The following is a 25292-nucleotide window of genomic DNA, read 5'->3' on the forward strand; positions in this document are numbered from 1 at the left end:
CCGCATTATTACACACTTTGTTTGCATTTAATGAAGAAGAAAAAAAAAATCACAAAAAACAACGACAATAAAGTATATATTGGGGACTACAGCAAACCAAATTGAAAGCCATTATCCACAAATACAGATAATATGGCACATTAGTGAACTTTCCCAGGAGTGTCCGACCTACCAAAATAACTTCAAAAGCACAGACTCATCCAGGATGTCATGAAAGAACCCAGAACAAAAGTAAGCACTCCAAGCCTCACTTGGAGGTCAGAGTTCATGATTAAACAACACAAAGGCCTCATTTGTCCTAATGCATTCATTTGCAAAAAAAAAAAAAAATGAGGAAGATGATGATCCCTAAGACCTTAGGGAAAATATTCTTTGTACTTGACAAGACAAAAGAGGACGTTTTTGGAAGGTGTTATACCCATTGAGTGGTGTAAAACTAACACAGAAGTATAGGGAAAAGAACATACCAACAGTCAAATACTGTGGAAATATGAAGGTCTGGGAATGCTTTGCTTCTTCAAGAAATGGAGGACCTGCCGTATTGATGGAACCAAGAATTCTGCTTTGTTGCTCAAAATCCTGAATGAGAATCTCCATTGGTCAATTTATGACCTTATGTTCAAACCCACTTGTGTTATTGCAGCCGGACAATGATCAAAATGACACAAATGACTCAAAAACAACAATAAAAAAACCTGCAGGGTTTGGATACGCCGATTCATGAATAGCTTTTTTCTTTATAAATGACATCATCAGGTTAAAATTGCATTTTGTATGTACTCAGGTTACCTTTGATGATCTGAAACATTTAAGTGTGACAAAAAAGTAAAAACAAATTTAATCTGTAAAAAAGCAAACATTTCCCCAGCCCTGTAAATTATTCTGATTGCATCCTGAATATGTATAGCGAAATATATATAAATATATAAAATGTATAATTCTCTTGGAAAATAACAACGTTTAAAATACTTATTTTGATTCGCCTTACACGCTTAAAACGGTTCGGTTAATCCAGCTTGATCTCAGTCACATCTTAGTCTCTTTGTTGAGAGACCTTAAGTCTTAACAGCTTCTTGTAAGTAAACTAATTTTTCGTAATAAAGTAGGATACCTTTTGCAATATTAACGGGACAGGCTACGCTGCGCATGCCCAGTGCATCCTCACGTACTTTGGTAAATGGCTGCCAGGAAGGATGTACGGATGGGCCGCGTCTTCTCGCTGTGAAGCACACCCATCTGGAGGACCGTTATCTCGGGTGATTCCGAGTTAAAATGGTCGATACACAACCAACCAGGCTCCCGGAATCAGTTTTTCATAGTTGTGAACATCGCATTTGAAGCGTAAGTTGTCTTACTTCTCTGTTAAATGTTGCCTTAGCGCTGTAGCTACAAGCACAGTGTCTGCCATTCTGCTGCTCGTTAACTGCGCCGCAGTTGGGCTCTCTGACGAGGGCTTCCTCTATTTATTAAGCGGTTTATTGTGTTCGCTTTCACGTGTGTATTTGTGGAAGAAAATTGTGTGTGAGACGTCTTTATCTCCAGTTTAGTGGAAGAGTTGGTTTGTGCTGGTTGTGAGTTTGGCTAGCTGACAGCAGTACTAGCTAACTACGTCGGCTTTAATTGTTGGCACGGAGCCTCTGTGCATTCGGTGCAGCTCATCACCTCCACAAAGCACGTATACTGTCACTGCTGGTTGTTTTTCCTCGTTTAAACAGGTAATCTATGATAGCTTAGTCTAATCCATAGCCTTCATTTACTTTGTTTTCCCCACATAGCAGCAATCCATAAGCTTTGATCTAGTTAGCAAAGTGTTGCATTCTTTCTTTTGCGGCTTAGCTTGAGGGTTTGTTTCTGTCGAGACGGGTTACTAGAGTTCATGGCACTTACAACAGTTAATGCAGCACTCGGTCATCCATAACGTTTTAACTTCAGATAGAAAACAATCTCTGATTAACCCGTCAAGTTTCTTTCTTTTCGTTTGCCTCGTAGCGTTTTAAGTTACTTTTTTGTTTGCATCTTACAAGTATATTTATTTATATTGTGATACCGAGATGACAAAAAAATACAATGGAATTTGTAGAACTGGAGTAATACTGTTAACAATAGGCCATAAAAAAGAGGAACACTGTTAAACTAACATTACGCATTGAGCTGTTGGGAGAAGGCATTTAGATTAATGGCTTAAAGGTTTTGTTCTTTTTCTTATCCACATACTGACTAGCTGTATAATAGCTACATGTTATTATCTGGGCGAAAGTCTGACAGGTTGCTTAAAAATATTATCATACACACCTACAGTTTAGCCTAAGAGATGGTTATAGTCATCTATATGCTTTACGTATTATTTAGAAATAAAAACATATGTACAGATGGAAACAAAATGTTAATAAATATCAATAAATAACACGTTCATATCTCTCACACTTTCGAAAAAATCTTTAGGTTAATTATTGTTTATTCCCTATCACAAAAGTCAATCTTCATAATTAGCCAAGTACATGGTTTGTAAAAACAATGAAATGCCGTGAGATACAGGTAGCAAATGCAATTATGCATGCTCTCTGGGTAATTTAACAATTATTAAGATCATTATGCAGGCGATGCCACAGCTTCACTTTAAAAACAGTAATGCAGAAAGTTTTGAATGCTTGCACTGCAGGTTGTAAGGTTGTCAAAATAATCCAAAAATCGATATAATCAATATATAAAAGAATTACTCTAAGATACTTATTTTTGCCAAAATCAATATGAACTGACCCTTTCTTATTTGTCCAAATTGCCGCACAGCAGTGCAGAGATGCTCAGCCTGAACTGCTGGAAGTTTGAACTCTTTCAACTTTTTTTAGAACAACAAAACAGAACATGGCACACATAAAGTTGGCAAGAACACAGAAAGGAGGAGCACGGAGGAAATAAACGAAAGTAATACATCTTAAGTCTACCAGAAACACAAAATGCCAGGGGTGTCAAATCGTTCTAACACGCAAAATTAAAGAAGTATATCAAATGTTTTACGGCTTTTTTATTCTTGCTGTCTATTATTGAGCAAATAAAATTCTTTCTGAAAAGAATTATATTTTATATCTTTATTTGTCCCTCAGCTGTAACATTTATTTGTATCAACAGCAAATTTACAGGTAATTTGAAGCATACAGTGGCACCCTAAAGATAGTAAAATAAAATAATTACACAACTGAATCACAGGTACATACTTCGAAAAAGGATATTAACACTTATACAAGGTGTTATCATGCTTACTGTTTTGCCAAATAAGTGACACTTATTTTCTAAATGAGGGCTGAATTGTTTCATTGTTAGTGATTTCGCCCTTTTGAAGTAAGTTTTTAAATATTGCCATTTTGTAATTAATGATATTTTTTTTCTCTTTAACGACAAAGAACCCGGTGGCTTTTAAAAAATGTTGCCGCGGTATTGAAAATGGCATTGAATATTTTTCTTAGTATTGGTATCGAGTTTTAAATGTTAGTATTGTGACAATGATTCAAAGTACTGTCCGACAAAGTCGCTTTTTTTAACTCTTATGCAGAGTGACGTATCAGAAAAAAAAACTTTACACTGAAATTGAAATTTCTGACTGTTTCAGTCATTTTCATGACTCTTTCTGTTGGTTTCTTTGCAATGTTGATTTTCTGTGAGGTTCAGCATCAAAACGTGGACATCTGGTATGGGCATTCGATGTATTGGCTTGCAGAGTGTGAATGCGTTGGTCTTTAAATATCACACACAACAACAAATTGCATTCAAGGCCATCGGGATTGCGATATTGTAAACATTGATGTTGAAATGATGATTGCAATACGATCTATTATGCAGCTCTACCTGTACTTATTGAAGTTGTTTGTAATTTTGAGTAGGTGTAGCAGTTGCCTAAAGATTTAATGATATTTTACGATAAATGATTGTTTGTAAATGATTGTACGTAATACTGCATAAATGTTACTTATTTGTCGTTTATTCATGTGTGAACCTGCCACCAAAGATTACATGGACTCTGAGGTTGTGTTATGTAAAACATTTAAATTTAAGATAGTTGTGTTTTCATGTCATTCAAATGTATAAATATTTGAGAGTAGGTTAAAATATTTTTCAGGCATGAATGTATCAGGGCAGATACATTGTTACAGTCATAGATTGTGGTGCTGTTATATAAGGTAGAATTCTGCAAAGCAGTCTCTGTCCGGTGAATTCAGTTACGTAAGTTCTTCGCATCCTGTCCCAGTGCTGCAGGGGTATTAACTAATGAAGACTCTGAGAAATGTGAACACCAGAAAAGTCCTGCAGCTTTGCACAAATCACTGAGAATACAAGCATATTTTAGGTGTCACTTTACTGTTTTGTGAAATGTATAATACTGATATTTCTACTGAGCATGAATTGAAATATTTTTAGGTTGCTCAGGTGTGGAAAATGGCATCTTATATGAAATGTTTTTTTTTACATGTAGACTTCAGACAGAAATCTTATGTTACTGCAGTCAGCAGTTGTGAGGGATTACTAGTTTGCCTTCAGGATGGCAACATGTTGCGCCTTACATTTCCTGTTCTCTTACCTACATCATCTGCATCTACACAAAAGCTTGGTTGACACTATGGCTATTATTTAGAGTTCTATAGATCTATGAATCTGTGTAGTGTGTCTATGCAAAAACAGCTAAGAAAATGAGTAAGTAAACAAGTATGAAATACTTTGTGAAAAAGTTCAAGATTTCGGTTACTCATTTCTGAAAATGAAACTCATGTAATATAGATCCAATATAAACAGAGTGAAATATTTCAAGGTGTTATTTTGATGATTATGGCTTATGGATAACAAAAACCCAAAATTAAGTGTATCGGAAAATTACAATATTATGAAAAAGTTAAAAGCATATTTATAGAAAGTTGAGTGGAAGGAAAAAGTGTGGTAGGAAAAGTACACCAGCATCAGGGATAAAGGCAACCTTGAGAGGATTGTGACGTAATGTCCCTTCAAGAATTCACATGTGCAGCAAATGTCACATTCATTGTGTCAAACCAATCCTGAACCAGAGACATCAAGAAGCACCTTATCTGGGCTAGGAAGTGGAAGAACTGGGCTGTTTCTTAGTGGTCCAAAGTCTTTTCAGATTAAAGCCAAGTTCGCATTTCATTTGGTAAACAAGCTCCCAGAATCTGGAGGATGAGTGGAGAGGCACAGAATCAATGTTGCTTAAGTTTCAGCCTGAGGTTTCCACAGTGAGTGATGGTTTGGGGGTGCCATGTTATCTGCTGGTGTTAGTCCACTGAATTTTCTGAAGTCCACTATCAACGCAGACATCTACCAGGAAATCTTGGACCACTCCATGCTTCCTTCTGCTGACAAGCTTAATTGAGATCCCTATTTCATTTTCCAGCAGAACGTGGCACCTCCCCACTCTGCCAAAGAAACCAAAAGCTGCTTCAGTGACCATGATGTTACTGTGCTTGATTGGTCAGTAAGCTCACCCACCTGAACCCCATAGATATTCTATGGAGTATTGTCAAGAAGATGAGACACGAGACCCAGAAATGCAGATGACTTAAAAGTAACCTGGGGTTCCATCACACCTCAGCAGAACCCGGGCTGATTGCCTCCATGCCATGCTGCATTGATGCAGTAATTCATGCAAAAGGAGACCCAACCAAGTATGGAGTGCATAGAAATAAACATACATTTAAGAAGCCTGATATTTCTGTTTCATATATCCTTCTTTTTCATCTTATAAGCATGGAGTGGTTGACATGTACTGATAGATGGCTGCGTTGACTGTGGACTTAAGAAAACACAGTGGACTGCCACCAGCAGATGGTATGGCACCCCAGTTCATCACTGACTGTGGAAACCTCTCACTAAACCTCAAGCAGTGTGTATTCTGTGCCTCCTCACCCTTTCTCCAGACTCTGGGACGTTGATTTCCAAATAAAATGCAAAAAGAGGACATTGGACCACTGAGCAACAGTCCAGTTCTTTTCTTCTTAGCCCAAGTAAGATGCTTCTATCATATCTGGTTCAGGAGTGGCTTGACACGAAGAATTTGACAATCTATAGTCCACGTGTAGGATTCGTCTGTGCATAGTGGCTCTTGATGCGCTGACTTCAGCCTCAGTCCACTCCTTGTGAAGCTCCCCCAAATTCTTAAATGGACTTAGCTTGCTTGTATTTCTGTTTTTCCATTATCAGCGGAAAAAAGTAAGCAAATAGTGATTTGAGTCTTTAGTAACGTATTGCAGTGATGATTGCAACAAAAGCCCTGATGGGCAGAAAGACATTATTGAGGGAATGTGTTGGATCATATTTTAAACTTCTTAAATTATTGGTGATATTAAATAGGGTATCTTGTTTTTTTTCTTCTAAAAACCTAAAGGCGCTTTGATAAAGGTGTTTTCAGAGTCATTTCTGAGGACTGATCAGTTGATTCTTGCCTTAAATTCTGGCGGCAGCCTCTCGTCTGTACTTGTCGCTCTCCATAAATAGTTTGTGGTGTGCTTTTAATGTGCTTTTATGATTTAAGACTGGTTGGTTTTAGCTTTATAGTCAGGTCTGCAAACTAACTGTCTTGTTCCTGTTGCAAGGGGTCATCTGTCCAAACCTGAACAGAATCCCATGACTGTATTGTGATATGGAAAAGTTCATGTATAGCCAGACATACTAATTGGACAAGTTGAGGGTTGGGGCATCGAGCTAGCCCATTGGTATCATGAAAGTGGATTTACTACAAGAGTACAGGGCTTCAATGGGCCGGAGTGTCCTATAAAAGGAGTGAGTAAACTGTTATGTCTACTCATGCATCGTTTATATTGTACTGTGATAATACATTTGGCTACTGTTTATACGCATTTGGTTCAATAAGAAGGTGATGACTAGGAATGGACAAAATGGACTTAAAATTTCATCACAATATTTGGTGATATCTATTGGATAAGGACTACAGACACAAATTCTGCTCTTAAAAAAAAGACAAACCTTAATGATATCAACAAGGAACAACATACTGATTATTGAATAGGCTACTTCAGGATAACATCAAGTAGTGCAATTATATAGCTAAATGGTACACAATAAATGCATTTAATGATTTTTTTTCCAGATGTTGAGATTCATTGCTGGATTTGAAGAAAATATATTTATTGCATATTATTAGCCTTATATTTAAGTCATATTTTAGCAAATATGACTTAGGCAATTATGATATGAGGCTGATGATATACATATTAAAAAATAGTTTTTTTTCCCCCTGTAAACTTTTTTTAAGCCTCTTTGCAGCATATTTGAGTGTCTTTTATTTCTTTCTTCTCATTCATTCTTCACTTCTCCCATGGCTCCTCAGATTCCTGTGACCTTCATTATTCCTGCTCTTTTGTTGCTTCCTGCCTTGCGTCTTCTTTTCGTCCCTTCTTTTCCTCCTGTAACTGCTCCATATTAAATTTCGATTCTCCTTTTGCATCGTCTCTCTTTCTTCACAGAGCACCCGCTATCCACTTCTCATCTTAGAGGTGAGTTCCACCTGCCAATCATTGTTTAACCTGAGGCCATGGCAGTGAAGGACCGTGTAGAAGCGGTGCTCAACGTGGGTCTGCGCGTTCCCAGCATTATGCTGCTCGATGTGCTGTATCGATGGGATGTAAGCTCCTTCTTCCAGAAGATCCAGCGCTCCAGCCTTTCAAACAACCCTCTGTTTCAATACAAATATCTGGCACTCTACCTGCACTATGTAGGTCAGTACTGGTCTAACCTATACACACACACACACACCCCTACACACACACACTCATTCAAGGAATTTACGGTATGAAAATCCCTGTAAGTACACCACCTTGCAAAAGTCTAAATTCCTTTTGCACTTCATATTTTGTCACATAATTCCCACAAACTTAAATAAACTTTATTTGGTTTTTTTGTGATTTATAAATACCGTATTTTCCGCACTATAAGGCGTACCGGATTATAAGGCGCACCTTCAATGAATGGCCTATTTTAGAACTTTTTTCATATATAGGGCGCACCGGATTATAAGGCGCATAGAATAGAAGCTACTGCAGTCAAAGGTTTGACTGGGGTTGTGTTATGCATCCACTAGATGGAGCTGTGCTAAAGAGAATGTCAACAAAACAGTCAGATAAGTCAGTCAAACTTTATTAATACACTACAAACCAGCGTTCTGATAACTCCATTCACTCTCATGGTAAGGTCTCCTCTACATAGAATTCTATTGAATAGAGCCAACCGCACGTTAGGAATGCATTGGAGTCTATGAAGTTGAAATCAAACGTTAGTTAAAACGTGAAAGGGAACTTTTCCCTGATTCAGTAAACATGTAAAAGAAACAGTTTGATGCACTAAATCAAACGTTAGTACTGTTAACCTTTCCTGTTTCTGTCCCCTGACCGTAGTCTGATGACACAGGGGAGACGCTTTCTCCAGGGCCGAAGTTACTAGTTTCCTCGGGGTTAACTCCCTCACTCATACGTTGCTGAGTTGAGCATGAAGAAACAGCATCAAAACACTGAGTTGTTGACGAGATTCGGGGTTCTTTTTAATGACTTTGCAGCACATAAAAACACAGGGCTTACAGACTCATACACCGTCTCTACCCACCCCACACACACAATAATACCGACGTCACTCCTTCACTCTTGATTCTCAGCTACGGCAGCACACAGCGCCACCTCTGTCCGGAGGAGTAATGTCAACATCTTCCATACACACACACACAAAACATACACCCCACACACTGAGCTTCTAATCACATATAGTTCAGGCAATTCCTGCAACAGTACATTCAAACGTTATACACATACAAGTGGTGTTGGACTAGGAGTAAGCACAGTACAGGTGTTTACCGCTATTACTTCGGCGACACCCCTGACTACGGTAGCCGTAATGCTGCAAGCGGTGCGGCTTTGTAGTTTACCGGTCGTACTGAAACATTTTGACAGAGCGCCGTGTACAACCAGTATGGATCAACCAATTAACCAATTGATCCATATATAAGGCGCTCCGGATTACAAGGCGCACTGTCATTTTTTGACAAAATTAAAAGGTTTTTAAGTGCGCCTTATAGTGCGGAAAATACGGTAAATAATAAAACATTTCTTTTAGCTGCTTAACAAAATTTAACTCCCCAAATTTCTAACATTCACGAATTGTAGCCAGGGACAGGACAAAATCGATCCAAGGGCCACAAATGGTCCTGGAAGCACTGGTCTAGAACCATCTTTTTTGCCTCAAACAGCTGCAAATGTTTTAAAGGTTTGCCACCAGCAGCTTTGTCGGTTCTTCATGTGTGTACAGCAAATTTCTTCTCTTACCAAAAATGACCAATTAGATTTAGGTCTAACACATGAATGTGCTTTGATCTAAACTATTAAATTGTAGCTCTGGTTGTATGTGAACTTCTGCCCCAGTCTCAACTCTTCAGCAGCCTCACATTTTTTTTCCATGATAAATCTGTATTTAGCTCTTCCAGTCATCCCATTTTTTACTCAGTCTGGTTTTTGTCTCTTCAGCTTTTTCTTTCACCACTCAGCAACATGCTTGAGTATAATGTGCAAAAAGACAAGGATAATAGTGGTTTCTTTTGCTTAACCTCTTGCTTTGAACTCACAGTAATATAGAAGTTCAGTTTTTATGTTTTTATTATTTTTAATTAAGGAGAATAAAAGACAGTTTTTAAAGACTAGTGGTTTTCTTGCTTTTCTGAAGGAAAGAGCTGGTGTTATAGCTCCAGTCTTTCAGGGCTGGCGAGAGGGATTTAACAGTCTAAACAGGTCTGATTTCTGTCTCTTTTCTGTCTTCAAACCAGCAGTGGAATTATTTGAATGGAAAGACCTCCTCAAAGCACGATTCCCATTTGGTTTCACTGGTAAAGCCTTTTCTGAGTTCAGCTTTTTCCACCTCATAGGAAAAGATTTCTGGTGAAGACAAAAAAGAGCTTTTAACCCAATTGTTTTTTTAGAAATTGTGAGTTCCAGTATTAGATCACAGCTATTCTTTTCCCATCTTTAATTCATTTGTTAAATGTTCCTGAAATTCATACAAAAAGTCAAACTGCCAGTGAAATACCAATTTATCACTACCCAACCTCCACTGCTCAAAGATGTCCCTTTTTAAAGCATATCTTTACTATTTCTCTTCCCCTGTAATCAAATTAAAATGGAGTAGATGTCAGTTTTGGGTTTAAACATAAGCCTATGAGAATATTATGAAGACACAAAAATGACCAGAGCAGCCAAAGTTTCCTCTTACAGAAAAAAGAGCTGTTTGCATGGCTGAGAAAGAACCAACAAGCAAAGTATAAACTTTTCTTAGCTTGTTTTTTTTTTTATGGCTGCTTTTTTCCCTCAAGCTTGGCTGCAGTTTGTTGATGAGCCAATAGGCTCGGTATGCACTGATGAGCACTTCGGCTGGACCTGCAGAATAAAGAGGGAGCAAGCCAATAAAACCAAATTAGCTGTTAATGTGCAAGGAAGAATTTCTGGACATGCTTTTAGGTTGTAGAGTAGGATAAGGTTGTTTTATTGCAGAAAGTTTCAACATTTCCAGATAGTTGCATAAAATGTCTCAAACACAATATATGGATTTTATGACTAAAAACAGATCTACTTTCAAGAAATGCTAGAATGCTTTAAAAATGTCCTCTGTTTTTTGTAATATATGTATATTTTTGTGTAGGTTACATCCTGAGCCTGGTGCTTTTGACTCTGCCTCGTCAGCACCTGGTTAAACTCTACTTGTATGTTCTGACGGCCCTGCTGCTTTTTGCTGGTCACCAAGTCTCCAGGTATAAACACACACAAACCGTCCTATTCTCTCAGGCTTGGAGAAACCTTATTATCAGAAAAGCGCCGATCAGAATGTTGTAGCCGTTTTCCGATCTTAGACTTTGATTTCACTTTAAGAACTATAATTTCTGAAGCTATGAGAACAACACTTTAAATGTTCTTTCTAACCTTTGTGTCACGTGCTGTGATTGTATATATTAGGAGCACAGGTGACATCTTGCTGCATGTGTGAGAGGGAACAACTGCTGTAAAACAGGCCTTGGTATTACTTTTAGAACCAACAAAAAGAAATACGAAGTTGTAAACTGTCTTTAGGATCTTATATCACCAATTAATAGGTTTAGCAAGGCTAAAACAGCATTCTTTGTGTTTATAGAGTGGTTGCAATAGTACGTCAGCTAACTTCCTGTCCGCCACACTTGGGGACATGCAGAACAGAGCGATAACCAGACAGCTACTGAACTGACACCATCAAGGTTTTCTGATGCAGAATTAGGATTTTCAGCTGTTGCAAACAAAGACAAAGAGTTATTATTTATCAGTCATGATCACAAATCGAGACAAGTAAACAGAGGGATATCCTTGTCTGCTCATATCATTTCATGTCCGTTTAGTTACTTCTATATAAATAAACTTACCTTACTGTCATATGTTCTTGAAGGAAGACTGGTTGATTTTTTATTTTTATTTGGCCATCACCAGGCCGGTCCTTGGGTTAGATCAGAGGTGCCCAAGTTCAGCCCTCCTGAGCTACCATCCAGCAACGTTTAGATGCATTCCTTCTCCAACACACCTAAATCAAATAAATGGCTCGTTACCAGGCAGCTGCACAGCTGAAGGACAGCTGATGAGAGAATTCAGAAATTTGATTCAGCTGCTCTCAAGGACTTGGGCACCACTGGGCTAGATCTATGTTGAAGTCTACTGATAATTTATTGACAGATGTGAGTAGAGTATTCTGGTTTGGAAAATTTAACAATTTCAAAATGCACTGCCTGGCCAAAAAAAGACACATCTTTAACATCTTAACACATTTTTGGTAGTTTCTGCAATCCCCTTAAATGTTTTCTCTGCTTGATGCATGCCAATGATTTGACTCTTCTGAAACAGACAGACATCTTTTCCACGACCACAGGATGTGTCTTTCAACAAGGTTGTTTAAGAAATGAGAAGCAACTCATTGCACCAGTTGGGGTTAAATAACTTGTTGCCACCTGAAACATAATCGGCCATGCAGTAATTATCCAATGGGAGGCTCGTACCTATTTGCTTAGTTAAATCCAGGTGGCGACTTTTGTTTTGGCCAGGCAGTGTATTGCCTATGCACATAAATTTGCAGAGAAGATCTAGATAGTAACTTGTCAATTTGATAGTTTTAGGCATGTTAGGTATATGTTAAAGTTAGGCACACTGCAGTGCAGGTTATAGACAAGTTGTACGTTTCCAAATCAAAAGCCTGTGACCAGTTGTGCTTGCTAATAGTTACTAAAACAAAAGGAAAATTCACATCTTGCTCATATACACAACTACTACAATTCTCACCCAGTTAGATGTAAACTAGTTGTGTGCTTTACTGACAACACCAAGACAGACGGAAATTGAAAGTCCAAAACAACAAAGGGGAAGCTTTGTTGAACTCTGCGGCTTTCTGTAATCTGCAGAAAGCGTTGCTCTCTCTGCACCTTCTTTGCAACATAAATGAACCACTGATAAGTCTCAACATTTTGTGGAAGATAAAGTTTCCATTTGAATACCTGATGGAAAATGGATAACTTTTGAGTTTAGTTCCTTAATTATTAACAGGATCTGAGCAAAAGAGTGTTCTCAGTATGGCCTCGTAGCGCTTATGTATGGTTTGTTTACCTATCAGAAAAGGTTTGTTCGATTCCGGTCAACGGTTGGTTCCTTTTTTTGTTCAAAACCAGCCACAGGATATATGTGACCATGCTCAGCTGAGAGACATAAGGCTCGTCTGTGAGATACATGATGTAGCATTTGTTGCTTAGCATGTATAAACCTCTCTGTTCATGCGTAAATGGCAATTCCTGGACTGTCTCTACTGAAGCTACAGCCTAAACCAGCTCAGTTTGGCCCATTGGAACTTTTCATTTAGAAATAAAGTGGCAGAATTTTCATCCCAGGTTATAAAAAAAAAAAGGGAAATAAAATAGATCACAAAAATACATATGATTGCCATATGTTTTTAATATCAGCATCTTAGAAAAGCCCATCTTAGTCGATCTCTACTCAAGAAATATCAATGATAAGTGTGAATGACTAGGTCAGTTTTCAGGTGGTACTACACTGTAAATTGGTGTTATATAAAATCTCACAATAGATTTTATTTATGCTCCATGCTCATTTTTTTTAAACTCTTTTGTCAGAGATTATGTTCGCAGTGAACTGGATTCAGGCTATGAAGGACCGGTCTACCTGGAACCACTTTCCACGAACAGATTCACCACTGCACTCATAGGTATAATGTTACATATTTATGCACGATAACTGGGTGCACAGAATTTCCTGATGTATTAGACCAAGTCATACTCTGGATGTCGTGCGCACAAACCGCTGTTACAATGCTAGTTTTTTGTTTGTTTGTTTTTTATATCAAAAAGTCACAAATCATTTCAAACTTTTTTCCATCTTTTAACGTGATGTGTGTCTTGTACAATCTGATGAAAAAGCAAATAAATGTGAATGGGCCTAATTGTACAAAATAAAATTGTTGCAATATCCCGTTTGCAGAGGTCTGCATACTGTTACTGCTTGCAGAGTCACCTTTTGACTAAATTTTAGCGTTCAGACTTCTATGGTGCACAGAAAATCACAACATCAGTGATAATGAATTTAATGACCATGCTATGGCACAATGTGTTCTGGTCTGATGAAAATAATGCTGAAATTTAGGGCCACGGTTCCAAATGGTTTGCTTGGCACAAACCACTCGATGGCTGTACTGAAATATGGTGGAGGCAGAACAATGCTGTCTCATTACTCTTAAGATAGTTCTCTTAAGTTTTCAAACGATTGATCATAATATGTTTTATTTTTTTAACAACTTTTAGGTCCACTGTAGGAAGAAGAGCTGCAGGAGTAGTAGTTACGTAATTTTTCTTATTTAATTTAATCTCTTTTGAGTTTATTATTTATTCCTAAAAATGGAAGGTATGCACAGTGAGCTGTTTGATTTAGCTCTCGTATTGGCGTCTAGTTTTCTTTTGAAGAGCCAATGCTGTCTAAAAAAACATCTCCTTCCTTTATTTACCAGTTGTTAAAGATGCCTTTACTAAAAATAAACTATAGATTTTAGTGGCGTTAACTGATATTAAATAGACCAGCTACCACATCTAGCATATTTATGTTGGTTTGTTTTAAGAGTATAAAGTTGCAGTGTTTCTGCATTGTAAGACCTTGGTGTATCAGACAAGTGAAAGGAAATAGAGTCTGCTTGGTTATTAATAGACCTCACAAAGTGCTGATTTCACAGATGATGCCTCAGAAAGCAAATATAGGAGAGAAGCTGAGGATAAACAAATCTCTTTTTCTCTACTGAGCATATTTCAAAATGACTGAGCATGATTCAGAATGACTCAACGTTCTGTGCTTATTAATGTCCATGATTTAAATTTGAATACATTTGCCTTTCAGGTCAGCTTGTGGTGTGCACTCTATGTTCCTGTGTGATGCAGACCAAGAGGATTTGGCTTTTCTCTGCACACCTCCTCCCACTGGTGGCCAGGCTGTGTCTGGTCCCACTGGAGACCATTGTCTTCATCAATAGGTTTTCAATGATCTTCACAGGTCTGGAGGTCATTTACTTCCTGGCTTCTAACTTACTGGTACCCTATAACTTGGCCAAGACTGCCTACAGGGAGCTCGCTCAGGTAATACATTATTAATGTGGCCTTTTGGTGAAAGGTTCTCACGTTTTTCTCATAAAGCTTCAGTTCTGAGATGTATCCTCCTGATATGAATAATGTGCCTAATTACCTTCTTTTCTGTACTTCTCTGTCTCCCAGGTGGTAGAGGTCTACGGCTTGCTAGCTTTAGGTATGTCCCTGTGGAACCAGCTGGTTCTTCCCGTTCTCTTTATGTGTTTCTGGCTAGTGCTGTTCACTCTTCAGATCTACACCTACTTTAGCACCAGAGATCAGCCAACCTCAAGGGAGAGGCTCCTTTTTCTCTTCCTTACAAGGTAAGACAACAACAGCTTTCATCAAAGCGTGAGGGCCTTCCCAGTTTGTGTATAACAATTTTTTTTTTACTCTGTATGCTCTTATGTATAATTTCACTGACAAAAATAGTCATTCATAAGGAATGATTGGATTTCGCTGGAATTTGCCCCCCATGCAGACCAATGCTTGATATTTAAATGATTCAATCTACCAGAAGCTAAAACTGGCACCAAAAAGGATTAGTGGTGGCGTCACGAATGGATCAATAATATTTTTGCTTCCTTTGAGTCTTCACTCAATTACAGCTTCCACACTGAAGAGGAGTGTTGTCTGCATGACCTAGTTTTGTTTAATATGGAAAACAAATATGAATTTCCTTCATTAATTCAAATTAATTTGTTCAGGGACAGCATATGGTCATTATTACAGAGTAACTCTTGTCCTGTACATTGGTATTCTCGCTGCTAGCTTATTTGCAGAACCAGTCCCTGTTTGGGCTTTCTTTTTTTTTTAAAGTACCAAAAATCATGTAATATAGTTATTCAGAGAAAGGTTATACAAAAAAAGGTACTATAAGGGTGAAATCTCACACACTTCCGAAAAGAATTTAAGAACAGAAATAAAAAAAACATTGACAAAACAATATTCATTTCAACAGATGCCAGAGCTACAAGGGTTGGACAATGAAACTGAAACACCTGTCATTTTAGTGTGGGAGGTTTCATAGCTAAATTGGACCAGCCTGGTAGCCAGTCTTCATTGATTGCACATTGCATCAGTAAGAGCAGAGTGTGAAGGTTCAATTAGCAGGGTAAGAGCACAGTTTTGCTCAAAATATTGAAATGCACACAACATTATGGGTGACATACCAGAGTTCAAAAGAGGACAAATTGTTGGTGCACGTCTTGCTGGCGCATCTGTGACCAAGACAGCAAGTCTTTGTGATGTATCAAGAGCCACGGTATCCAGGGTAATGTCAGCATACCACCAAGAAGGACGAACCACATCCAACAGGATTAACTGTGGACGCAAGAGGAAGAAAGCTGTCTGAAAGGGATGTTCGGGTGCGAACCCGGATTGTATCCAAAAAACATAAAACCACGGCTGCCCAAATCACGGCAGAATTAAATGTGCACCTCAACTCTCCTGTTTCCACCAGAACTGTCCGTCAGGAGCTCCACAGGGTCAATATACACGGCCGGGCTGCTATAGCCAAACCTTTGGTCACTCATGCCAATGCCAAATGTTGGTTTCAATGGTGCAAGAAGCACAAATCTCGGGCTGTGGACAATGTGAAACATGTATTGTTCTCTGATGAGTCCACCTTTACTGTTTTCCCCACATCTGGGAGAGTTACGGTGTGGAGAAGCCCTAAAGAAGCGTACCACCCAGACTGTTGCATGCCCAGAGTGAAGCATGGGGGTGGATCAGTGATGGTTTGGGCTGCCATATCATGGCATTCCCTTGGCCCAATACTTGTGCTAGATGGGCTGCCAAGGACTACCGAACTATTCTTGAGGACCATGTGCATCCAATGGTTCAAACATTGTATCCTGAAGGCGGTGCCGTGTATCAGGATGACAATGCACCAATACACACAGCAAGACTGGTGAAAGATTGGTTTGATGAACATGAAAGTGAAGTTGAACATCTCACATGGCCTGCACAGTCACCAGATCTAAATATTATTGAGCCACTTTGGGGTGTTTTGGAGGAGCGAGTCAGGAAACGCTTTCCTCCACCAGTATCACGTAGTGACCCGGCCACTATCCTGCAAGAAGAATGGCTTGAAATCCCTCTGACCACTGTGCAGGACTTGTATATGTCATTCTCAAGATGAATTGATGCTGTATTGGTCGCAAAAAGAGGCCCTACACCATACTACTAAATTATTGTGGTCTAAAACCAGGTGTTTCAGTTTCATTGTCCAACCACTGTAGATCAGGGGTATCTCAGGGAATATCAAAACAGAAAAAAATCATTGTATACAAAATTAAACATTACTACTCAAGTTGAAAATAATCTGATTCCAGTAACCAGCCAATTTCTTGCTATGTCTCTGGTTTATAAACTTGCAAAAAAATATTATTAAAGGCACCCTGTGATTTACTGGTTCAACAGTTACTGCTCTTTTAAAGCCTGCTTGTTCTTTCTTCTTCTCCAACCATGCCTTCAGTATTGCAGAATGTTGTAGTACACCGTACTCTCTGCTGGGTTTGGTTTTCACCGTCTCATTCATCGCACTGGGAGTTCTCACGCTCTGCAAGTTCTACCTGCAGGGCTACAGAGCCTTCGTCAATGACAACACCATGCACAGGTTAGGATCTTTGCTTGTTTAGTTGAGGCTGTGTGTTGGAATGCATCCCAAATGTTATATCAGTCTCCCGTTTATGCAGAGGAATGACTGAAGGCATCACGCTGCTTATCCTTGCTGTGCAAACCGGCTTGATAGAGCTACAGGTCATCCATCGAGCCTTCCTCCTCTCGATCATCCTCTTCATTGTTGTTGCTTCCATTCTACAATCCATGCTGGAGATCGCTGATCCCATCGTTTTGGCTCTGGGAGCCTCCAGAGACAAGTAGGAAAAACTCATAATGCACTTTTTTTTATTCATTTAAAGATATTTTGTTATATTTATTCAAACATTTTAATTCTGTGTTTTCAATCTTGTAGGAGTTTGTGGAAGCACTTCCGTGCAGTATCTCTTTGTCTGTTCCTGCTGATCTTTCCGGCTTACATGTCCTACATGATCTGTCAGTTCTTCCACATGGACTTCTGGCTGCTCATCATCATCTCCTCATCAATCCTCACCTCACTTCAGGTAGATCACAAGCATACTGATGTTAAATGGATTTATTTGATAAAACGTCTATCAGTTGTTGACCAAAGAGCTTTCACAGCTTCATTAAGAAATCACATTATAATATTACTCCATGTCCAAACATAGAAGGAAAATAAGCTACATTTTCAGCTGTTCAGCATTGTTTAGCTGTCTTCTTTGTGGCAAAAGTCTTTTAATACACCCTGATTTTCCATACTAGGTCTTAAATTACATTTAGCTAGGTATCATATTTGTACACATTATGGCTTCCTCCATCAACTTCCTTTTTCCAGAAATAAACAAGTGGCATTCATATGTTCTGTGATTTGTAAGTGTGGTTATATAAATGGTCTTTTTGAGGGGAATTTTTATCCAGACATTCAGCTTTCCTTGCCAATCTGTCAAAGCCTCTGAAACATCCTTATTGAATGAAAACAGCATTAAAATGGTGTTTGCTTATCTGCTACTAGCTCCTTCATCAGGGAAGGTGTCTTATTTACCAAGGTTTGGCTTATTAACAGCAGTGAGCACTGAAGTTTAATAACCCAGATGTAAAGGCTCTGCAGTCACGTGCTACAGGTGAAAAATACCAATTGAAGTTGTCGACGCTTTGTTTTATTTTGCTAAAGTTAATAATTATAAAGTAGTTCATAAATGTAAATAACGGTGTTAAAAAGATCTTTAAAAGTCCTACGTTTAACCTTCATTCACCACCAGGTTCTTGGTACTCTGCTCATCTACGTTCTCTTCATGGTGGAGGAGTTTCGTAAAGCTCCGGTGGAGAACATGGACGAGGTTATTTACTGTGTTAATGGGACCTACAGATTGCTGGAGTTTCTGGTAAATGTTTCCGAATACATTCTGATTGTGACGGTTTTTACAAAGGAAACATCACACATTATTAGAGATAATGTACCAGTCAGTTAGCCAGAGTTCAGAATCAGCCGATTTTCTCTCGATCGGCTCTGATCAGTTATTGGCAGCTCATTCACCTATTCATTAAAAGCATCAAAAACTTTTTTCTGTTTAATTAAAAATGAAAGGTTAGGTAGATGTACTTTGATGCATAAATGTGAATGATCTTTTTTCCACTATCAAGGAATCTACATCACGTTTGTTCCGTGTTTTAGTCCTTAGTGAAAAAATGATCATTAAAAACAGCAAAATCAGTTTTTTGTTTTACTTACTGTCATTAATTTTTGTCTCATCAGGTCGCAGTGTGTGTTGTGTGCTATGGCATATCAGAGACTGTATTTGGTGAGTGGAGTGTGATGGGCAGCACCATTATTCTGGTCCACTCCTACTATAATGTTTGGCTCAGAGCCCAGCTGGGCTGGCAGAGCTTCCTGCTCAGGAGAGATGCTGTAAACAAGATCAAAAGCCTCCCAACTGCAACCGATGCACAGCTGGAGCAGTATAATGACATCTGTGCCATTTGCTTCCAGGTACATTAGTGTTTATAAAGTGGCTGGTTTTTGTTTTTATCCTCACTGCTATAGACAATGCTATTTTTTAATAGAATTGTAGTCAGATTCTATGTTATGATTATTATCGGCTTGTGACATAGGAAATGACAATATTATTAAATTTGTAAGCTATTGTTTTTGTTTTTTTCTTCTTTTGGTGCATATTTTAACATGTTATTTGTGTTACAACGTCCTCTGAAGCGGTTCCTGACATTATATTAAATCAGTTAAAAGGAAGCTTCTTGTGTCAATCTCTCATGCTGTAATTACTGTTGGCCATCATTTGCCACCACTTCAATTCTTAATTTTCTTTGGCATATTTATTCAAAGATATAACTTTATTGTATTTTTTATGTATTTTTGGGGGGGGTTTTCTGAGTAAACGTTAGGTGGTGGTTACTTTTCTCATGATATTTAGTTGTCTTTATTTCCTGTTTGCAGTAAAAGGCTACATGAACAGGAAGGAATATGAACCCTGGCCTCATGTTGTTGTTTTTTTTCTTGCAGGACCTGAACAGCGCGGTGATCACTCCTTGCAGCCATTTCTTCCACGCTGGCTGCCTGAAGAAATGGCTGTACGTCCAGGAGACGTGTCCTCTTTGTCACTCCCAACTCAAGAGCCAATCACCAGCCAGCGGAGGTCCCAACCAAGACATCCCTGCAGCCGATCCGAGCCCTGCTGGACAGGAAGGAGCCGCTGCTGTTGATAAGGAGGGGGATTCTCCTGATAATGATGTGAAAGAGGAGGGAGGTGATGGAACAGCCACGTTGGCTGAAGAAGCCTCCTCTTCCTCTGGCATGCACTCTGCTCCTCTGTACCTTGTCAGGCCTCTGCTATCATCCTCCTCATCTTGTTCCTCTTCCTCATCAGTGACTGATTCCATTGAGAACCAGTTGCTAACAGATCACCCATCTACATCCTCCTGCTCTACCTCTAACACACCGGACATTCCCGCCAATCTTCGGTTTCGCCCCCACATGGTTGCCCCCTCCATCCTTCACCACTCCTCTTCCTCCGCCCCACAAGTACTGAACCCTGCAGAGGTAGACCCGCAGGAGATTTACTGATCCAACATTGCACTCCGAACAGCTCTTTTGCCAATCTGAAGATGTTCCTTCTCCATGCTCATCTAGAGCTACACATATATAACATACCAACATGCATGCACTTAGAAACAGATTCTCCACACTTCCCTTCCTTTTTTTTCTTCCTTTTAGCTTTTGCTGGGAAAACCTTCTTCTTATCCAGGGTTCCTATGCAGTTTTGAAAAGGATGGGATTTGATTTCACAACTTCTCAGGTTAGATTCATTTATAAAAAGGAGATAAGGTTTTGGAAAACATTTCTAATTCCAGACTTTATTCCCAACTAATAAATATCTAATATTCCCCAAGCAGATTTCTTCTTATCTCACTTCGCCTTGGGTTTTATTTGTGTTTGCTTGTGATTTACATGTTAAACTCAGCCCAATACAGAAACTTTGGGGTAACTTTACATTGATGTGCTTTACTAGTACTATGGATGGGTGATGCTGGCCTAAAATAAAATATTATCTTGGTTTTTCGGGGTATTTCCTTGCCATACTCTTAATGACAATGATTTTAAAAAAGTATTTTATGTCCCTTTGGCAATAAATCTGTTACTGCATAGAGTCAACTTGCCTATTATCAAATGGTTTACTACAATACAATACTTGCATTAGGTTGTGCTTTTGTACGGCTACACAGCACATGATAATTTCATTCAATCTTATTTTTAAATGTAAGGATAGATATTGATGCTCATATTGAACCAACAGTGGAAAAAGAGCAAACCATGTTGTTTGATTTTGGGGTTTGTAAATGACTTAAGTTCTTATCACAATAATCTGCTTTCCTAATAACAATAAATGAGATGATAATTGCCATTCTCTAATTCATAGATTAAAAATGGGACAAAAGTCGACAAAGAAATTTGGAAAAGAAGTACTTCTGAAAACTGCATAGGAACCCTGCATATCAGTTTCTGAGAGAGAGAATAATTCGGTTCTTTAGCCTATATTCATTAGTGCTTAAAACAGAAATGACTGGATACACATATTTAACTACATTTTGGTAATTTTATCATGAAACGTTACCTGAATCTATCCCCCGTTAAGACATGCTGGGAGTCTTTTTTTTTTTTTTTTTTTTTGTCCCCCTTTATTTTCTCGAGCGTTACAGTGATCCATCTCAGAAATGCTACATCCTGTCTACAAAATGTGAAATATTTTAGTACAATATATATCTGACTCTGAAGTTTAGTTTCATTTCATCAACCAAATCATACCTTGATTCTCTTACAGCAGTCATATTTACTTGTTTAGTCCTCCCCGCCTTGGATTTATCTGATGTCCTGTCCGTGCCATGACCTGCAGAAAGTGATCAGAGGCCGAGACGGCTACGAATGACAATGGATAACTTATGGTTACATTTTAAACTGTGACAGTCTTAACATTTCATAAACTTTAAAAGTGTTTTTCTTTTTTTTGTTTCTTTCACATTGACATTTGTTTTTAACTGCGGGGTGAAAGCGGTTGGGAGTATTGGAGAAAACAAAGAATTAGCAGATACTGAATGTCGTTTCTTGTGGCCATCACATGACCTGAAGCCTGGTGCTAAGCAGAGGACACGTGACGTTGTCCAAACCGTTTGTTTCGATGTGAACTAATCAGTGGTTTCACATGGGATGTCTAATTAATTTTGTATGTCAAAGCTTTTGCTATAACACCTCTTCAATGTTTGAATCAGATTTGCATGGCTGGTCCCAGCAAAAAGCATCTGTATTCCTCTCCGCCAAAGTTTTGCATCAATGTTGTTATTATTATTATTATTATTATTATTATTAAGGTCAATTTTACATCATTTCTTAGGACAGTGCAGTGCACCGTGCAAATGGACAAAAGTTGGAAGTTAAAGTTTTGTGACATTTCAGAGTGTAAATACAGTGCCTTGCAAAAGCGTTCATACACCTTGATATTTTTTCCCCACGTTTTGTCATCTTCCAGCAACTTTGATGCATTTCATTGGGGTTTTATGCTGTAGACCAACACAAAGTTGTGCACTTTTTGTTAAAAAAAAAAAAAGAAAAACTGATTCTTTTAACGAAAAAGAAAAAAAATCTGAAAAGCATGCGTATACTATATATATACATTCAGCACTTTCTAATTCAGTACGAGGTAGAGCCACCTTCCACTGCAGTTACAGCTGCAGGTCTTTCTGGATATGTTTCTACCACCCATGCTCATCTAGTGACTGACATTTTTGCCCCATTCTTGTTTGCAACAGTGATTTTCAGGACTTGCCACAGATAGATTTAGTTCTGTTCTGAGTGTTTGGGATCATCATATTCTGGAAGTTGAACCTTTGCTCCAGTCTTTTGCAGCAGCTGACATGTTTTTTTCTAAGTTTGTGTTTGGCTTCATCTATCTTTTTATCAAACCTGCCCAGCTTCCCTGTTCCTGCTAAAGAAAACCTATAGCTATTCTGCTACTGCCATGTTTTACCCAGGGCATGTGCTTGGGATGATATGCAGTGTTAAGTTTCCCACCTTACGTTGCACTTTGCATCTAGGCCGAAAAGTCATTGGTCTCATCTGACCAGAACTTCCTCATTTCCTGTTTCCCCCACATGGCTGATGGGAAACCGTAAATGGAAACTGATTGATCGAACAGTGCTCTGTGTAATGTTCATAGTCACTTCTTGTTTTAAAGCATAACTCTCTATAATTACTGAGATTTTCATTTGTAAAAGTTGGTAAAATGCATTTATTTTCCTTCCACTTTACAGCTTTGTGCAGCTTGCTGTTGGTCTATTGCAAAAAATCCCAATAAAATCCCTTAAAGTTTCTGGTTGTAATGTGAATGAAAAAAAAGTGGAAAAGTTTTAGGGGTAGGAATACTTCAAATGCAAGGTAGTGTGGGTCCGCATAGCTGACATGGAGCCTCCTGCTTTATTCACGATAAAGCTCAGCTGATGAATCATGCTTTACCTGATACGCTAACGAGAGCTGAAACCTGTTCCTAGCAGGAACCAATCACTATGCTTCATCTGGGCGATCGGTATATTCCTGCAGCTAAGTCACCTCCATGAGATGTTATTACCAGCAAATCAGGCCATTTAAGTTCTTAATCTTTGTCCACCAACCCTTATATATGCTCAGATGCTCAAGTTGGTTCTGGAACTTAGACAATATGCCAGGATGGTAGATGAATGAGTAATGAGTGTTTAATTAAAATACTAAAACCTTAGGGAGTTCTGATGCACGCTGCCACAGAACTTGTGTCCTCAGTGTTCTCTAACCTTATTATTGATGTTTTTCAATCTTTTGTTTTTCCTCCCCTTTTACGTTTTTGGTTGTATTTGCACTAATCTCATTTATACTAGCAATGCTCCAAAGCGGTCATGTGGCTGTCAGCTACCAAATACCCTCCGTTGTTTACGTACGAGGAAACAGGCCAATCTGCGTGTGAAATATTGTTCTGTATGACAGTATCTGAATTGTTTATATAGTCAGAACTTGGTTTCTTCCTAGTTTCCATGTTGCGTTGGCCAGAAGCTATGAAGAAACCAAACTTTTCTGGTCTGAGGAGCCAGGCAGTGTTGCTGCATCACCTGTGTGCATGATGCGTCCCTAGGCTGATGTGATCACTCCAGTGCCCTCTATTGGTAGGGGTGGGATCAGCATGGCGCTGACAAACAGGAGATCATTTGATAGTGTTGCTCATTACCACAATTTCGTAAGATCTTAATACTCTTGAGTTTATTTTTTGACTGTACAAAGCACTGCTTACATGGCTGAAAATGAATACATGATAAATGTAGGATCAGACCTGTCCAATGCTGTTTTTTGGTTTCTTTTTTTTTTTTTAAGGGTTGAGATGTTTGATCTGATGTATTTTGTGCATCTTTCTCTGAAAGGTGAACTCAAGGACTGTGTTTCTTTGCTCAGATTTATAAATGAAGCCCCGTTAATGGCTGCACAGATTTGTTTTTCAATGCAAGGCTTTGGAGACTGCATCATGCAGAAGAATCACCTGCAGGATAAAATGTGTGACGGTGAAAATTATTAGCAGTCGCATTTGAATCTGCATTGCAGTATTAAATCGTAACAAGCACGAAGGTTTGTCAGCTGTTGATTCAGTGTATATTTGCACAGTTCTTATTCTTGCACCAGACAATGCTTATTTTTGTTTTTAGTTTAAAATCCAGTCTTTTGACATATTCTGAAATGAATATGTAGCTCATGTTTTCGTGTACATTTTTCATTCAGTGACTGTCAACATTGTGGTCATTACAGTGCATGTTCATATTCTCTGAAAGGCCAGTATTGCAGTGCATTATTTGCAGCTGCAGGATAAATTTCAGAATAAATGTGCCAACATTTCAACTTCTTTTCCTGCAACTTTAATTTATATTAACAGTGTATAAAGAATGTTTCTAAAAGTGGAGTTTTTCTTTCTTTTCCACCATCTTACAAAGTGTGTACCTCAAACAGGACTCCAACATCCCCCCCTAAAGTTCTAATTAGCATTTGGCCTGAATTTCTTGAAGATTTTTAGAGCATTATTAATACCAGAAAGTAGAAAGTGTTGGCTTCTGGTAGCCAAGTTCCTTGAGGTCAGTATCGTGCTTGAAATTAAAATAAAATTTGAAGCATATGCAAATATGCAAATTGGATCGATAGCTGCCACAAGCATGTTGTAAGATTTACTGTATTTGATGAGTGCATTTTAAACACAGCTGCACAATGCTATTACTTCAAAGTGAAAATGTATGTTTTTATGCTCAAGCTGAGCCTTCCTTAACTGTTTTGTTTTATTTTGATTTATTTGTCTGGTTGATTTCTGAACCTGCAGATTTAGGACCTGCTCAGTAATGCCTGGCTCTGAATGCCACTTGTTGAATTAAAAATGTCCCACAGCTGGTTTTCGGACTGGATGCCTATGGCGTTGCCTTGGTTATTTTACAAAAACTGAATGTCAAATAAAATGAACGATTCTCTGGAAAA

General features: G+C 38.5%; 1 protein-coding gene across 1 annotated transcript; it reads left to right on the plus strand.

Annotated features, from left to right (window-relative positions):
• Positions 1 to 1174: 1174 nt before the first annotated feature.
• LOC124876361 (RING finger protein 145-like) lies at positions 1175 to 25292 on the plus strand. Its single transcript, XM_047379039.1, has 12 exons — positions 1175 to 1341; positions 7482 to 7733; positions 10690 to 10798; positions 13184 to 13275; positions 14451 to 14686; positions 14822 to 14997; positions 17154 to 17294; positions 17374 to 17556; positions 17652 to 17799; positions 18517 to 18639; positions 19011 to 19244; positions 19773 to 25292. Exons 2-12 carry the CDS (start codon positions 7550 to 7552, stop codon positions 20331 to 20333), a joined length of 2187 nt encoding a protein of 728 aa, XP_047234995.1. The 5' UTR covers positions 1175 to 1341; positions 7482 to 7549; the 3' UTR covers positions 20334 to 25292.

Source organism: Girardinichthys multiradiatus, chromosome 11 (genome assembly GCF_021462225.1).
Source record: "Girardinichthys multiradiatus isolate DD_20200921_A chromosome 11, DD_fGirMul_XY1, whole genome shotgun sequence".
In the NCBI taxonomy this organism is placed as follows: domain Eukaryota; kingdom Metazoa; phylum Chordata; class Actinopteri; order Cyprinodontiformes; family Goodeidae; genus Girardinichthys; species Girardinichthys multiradiatus.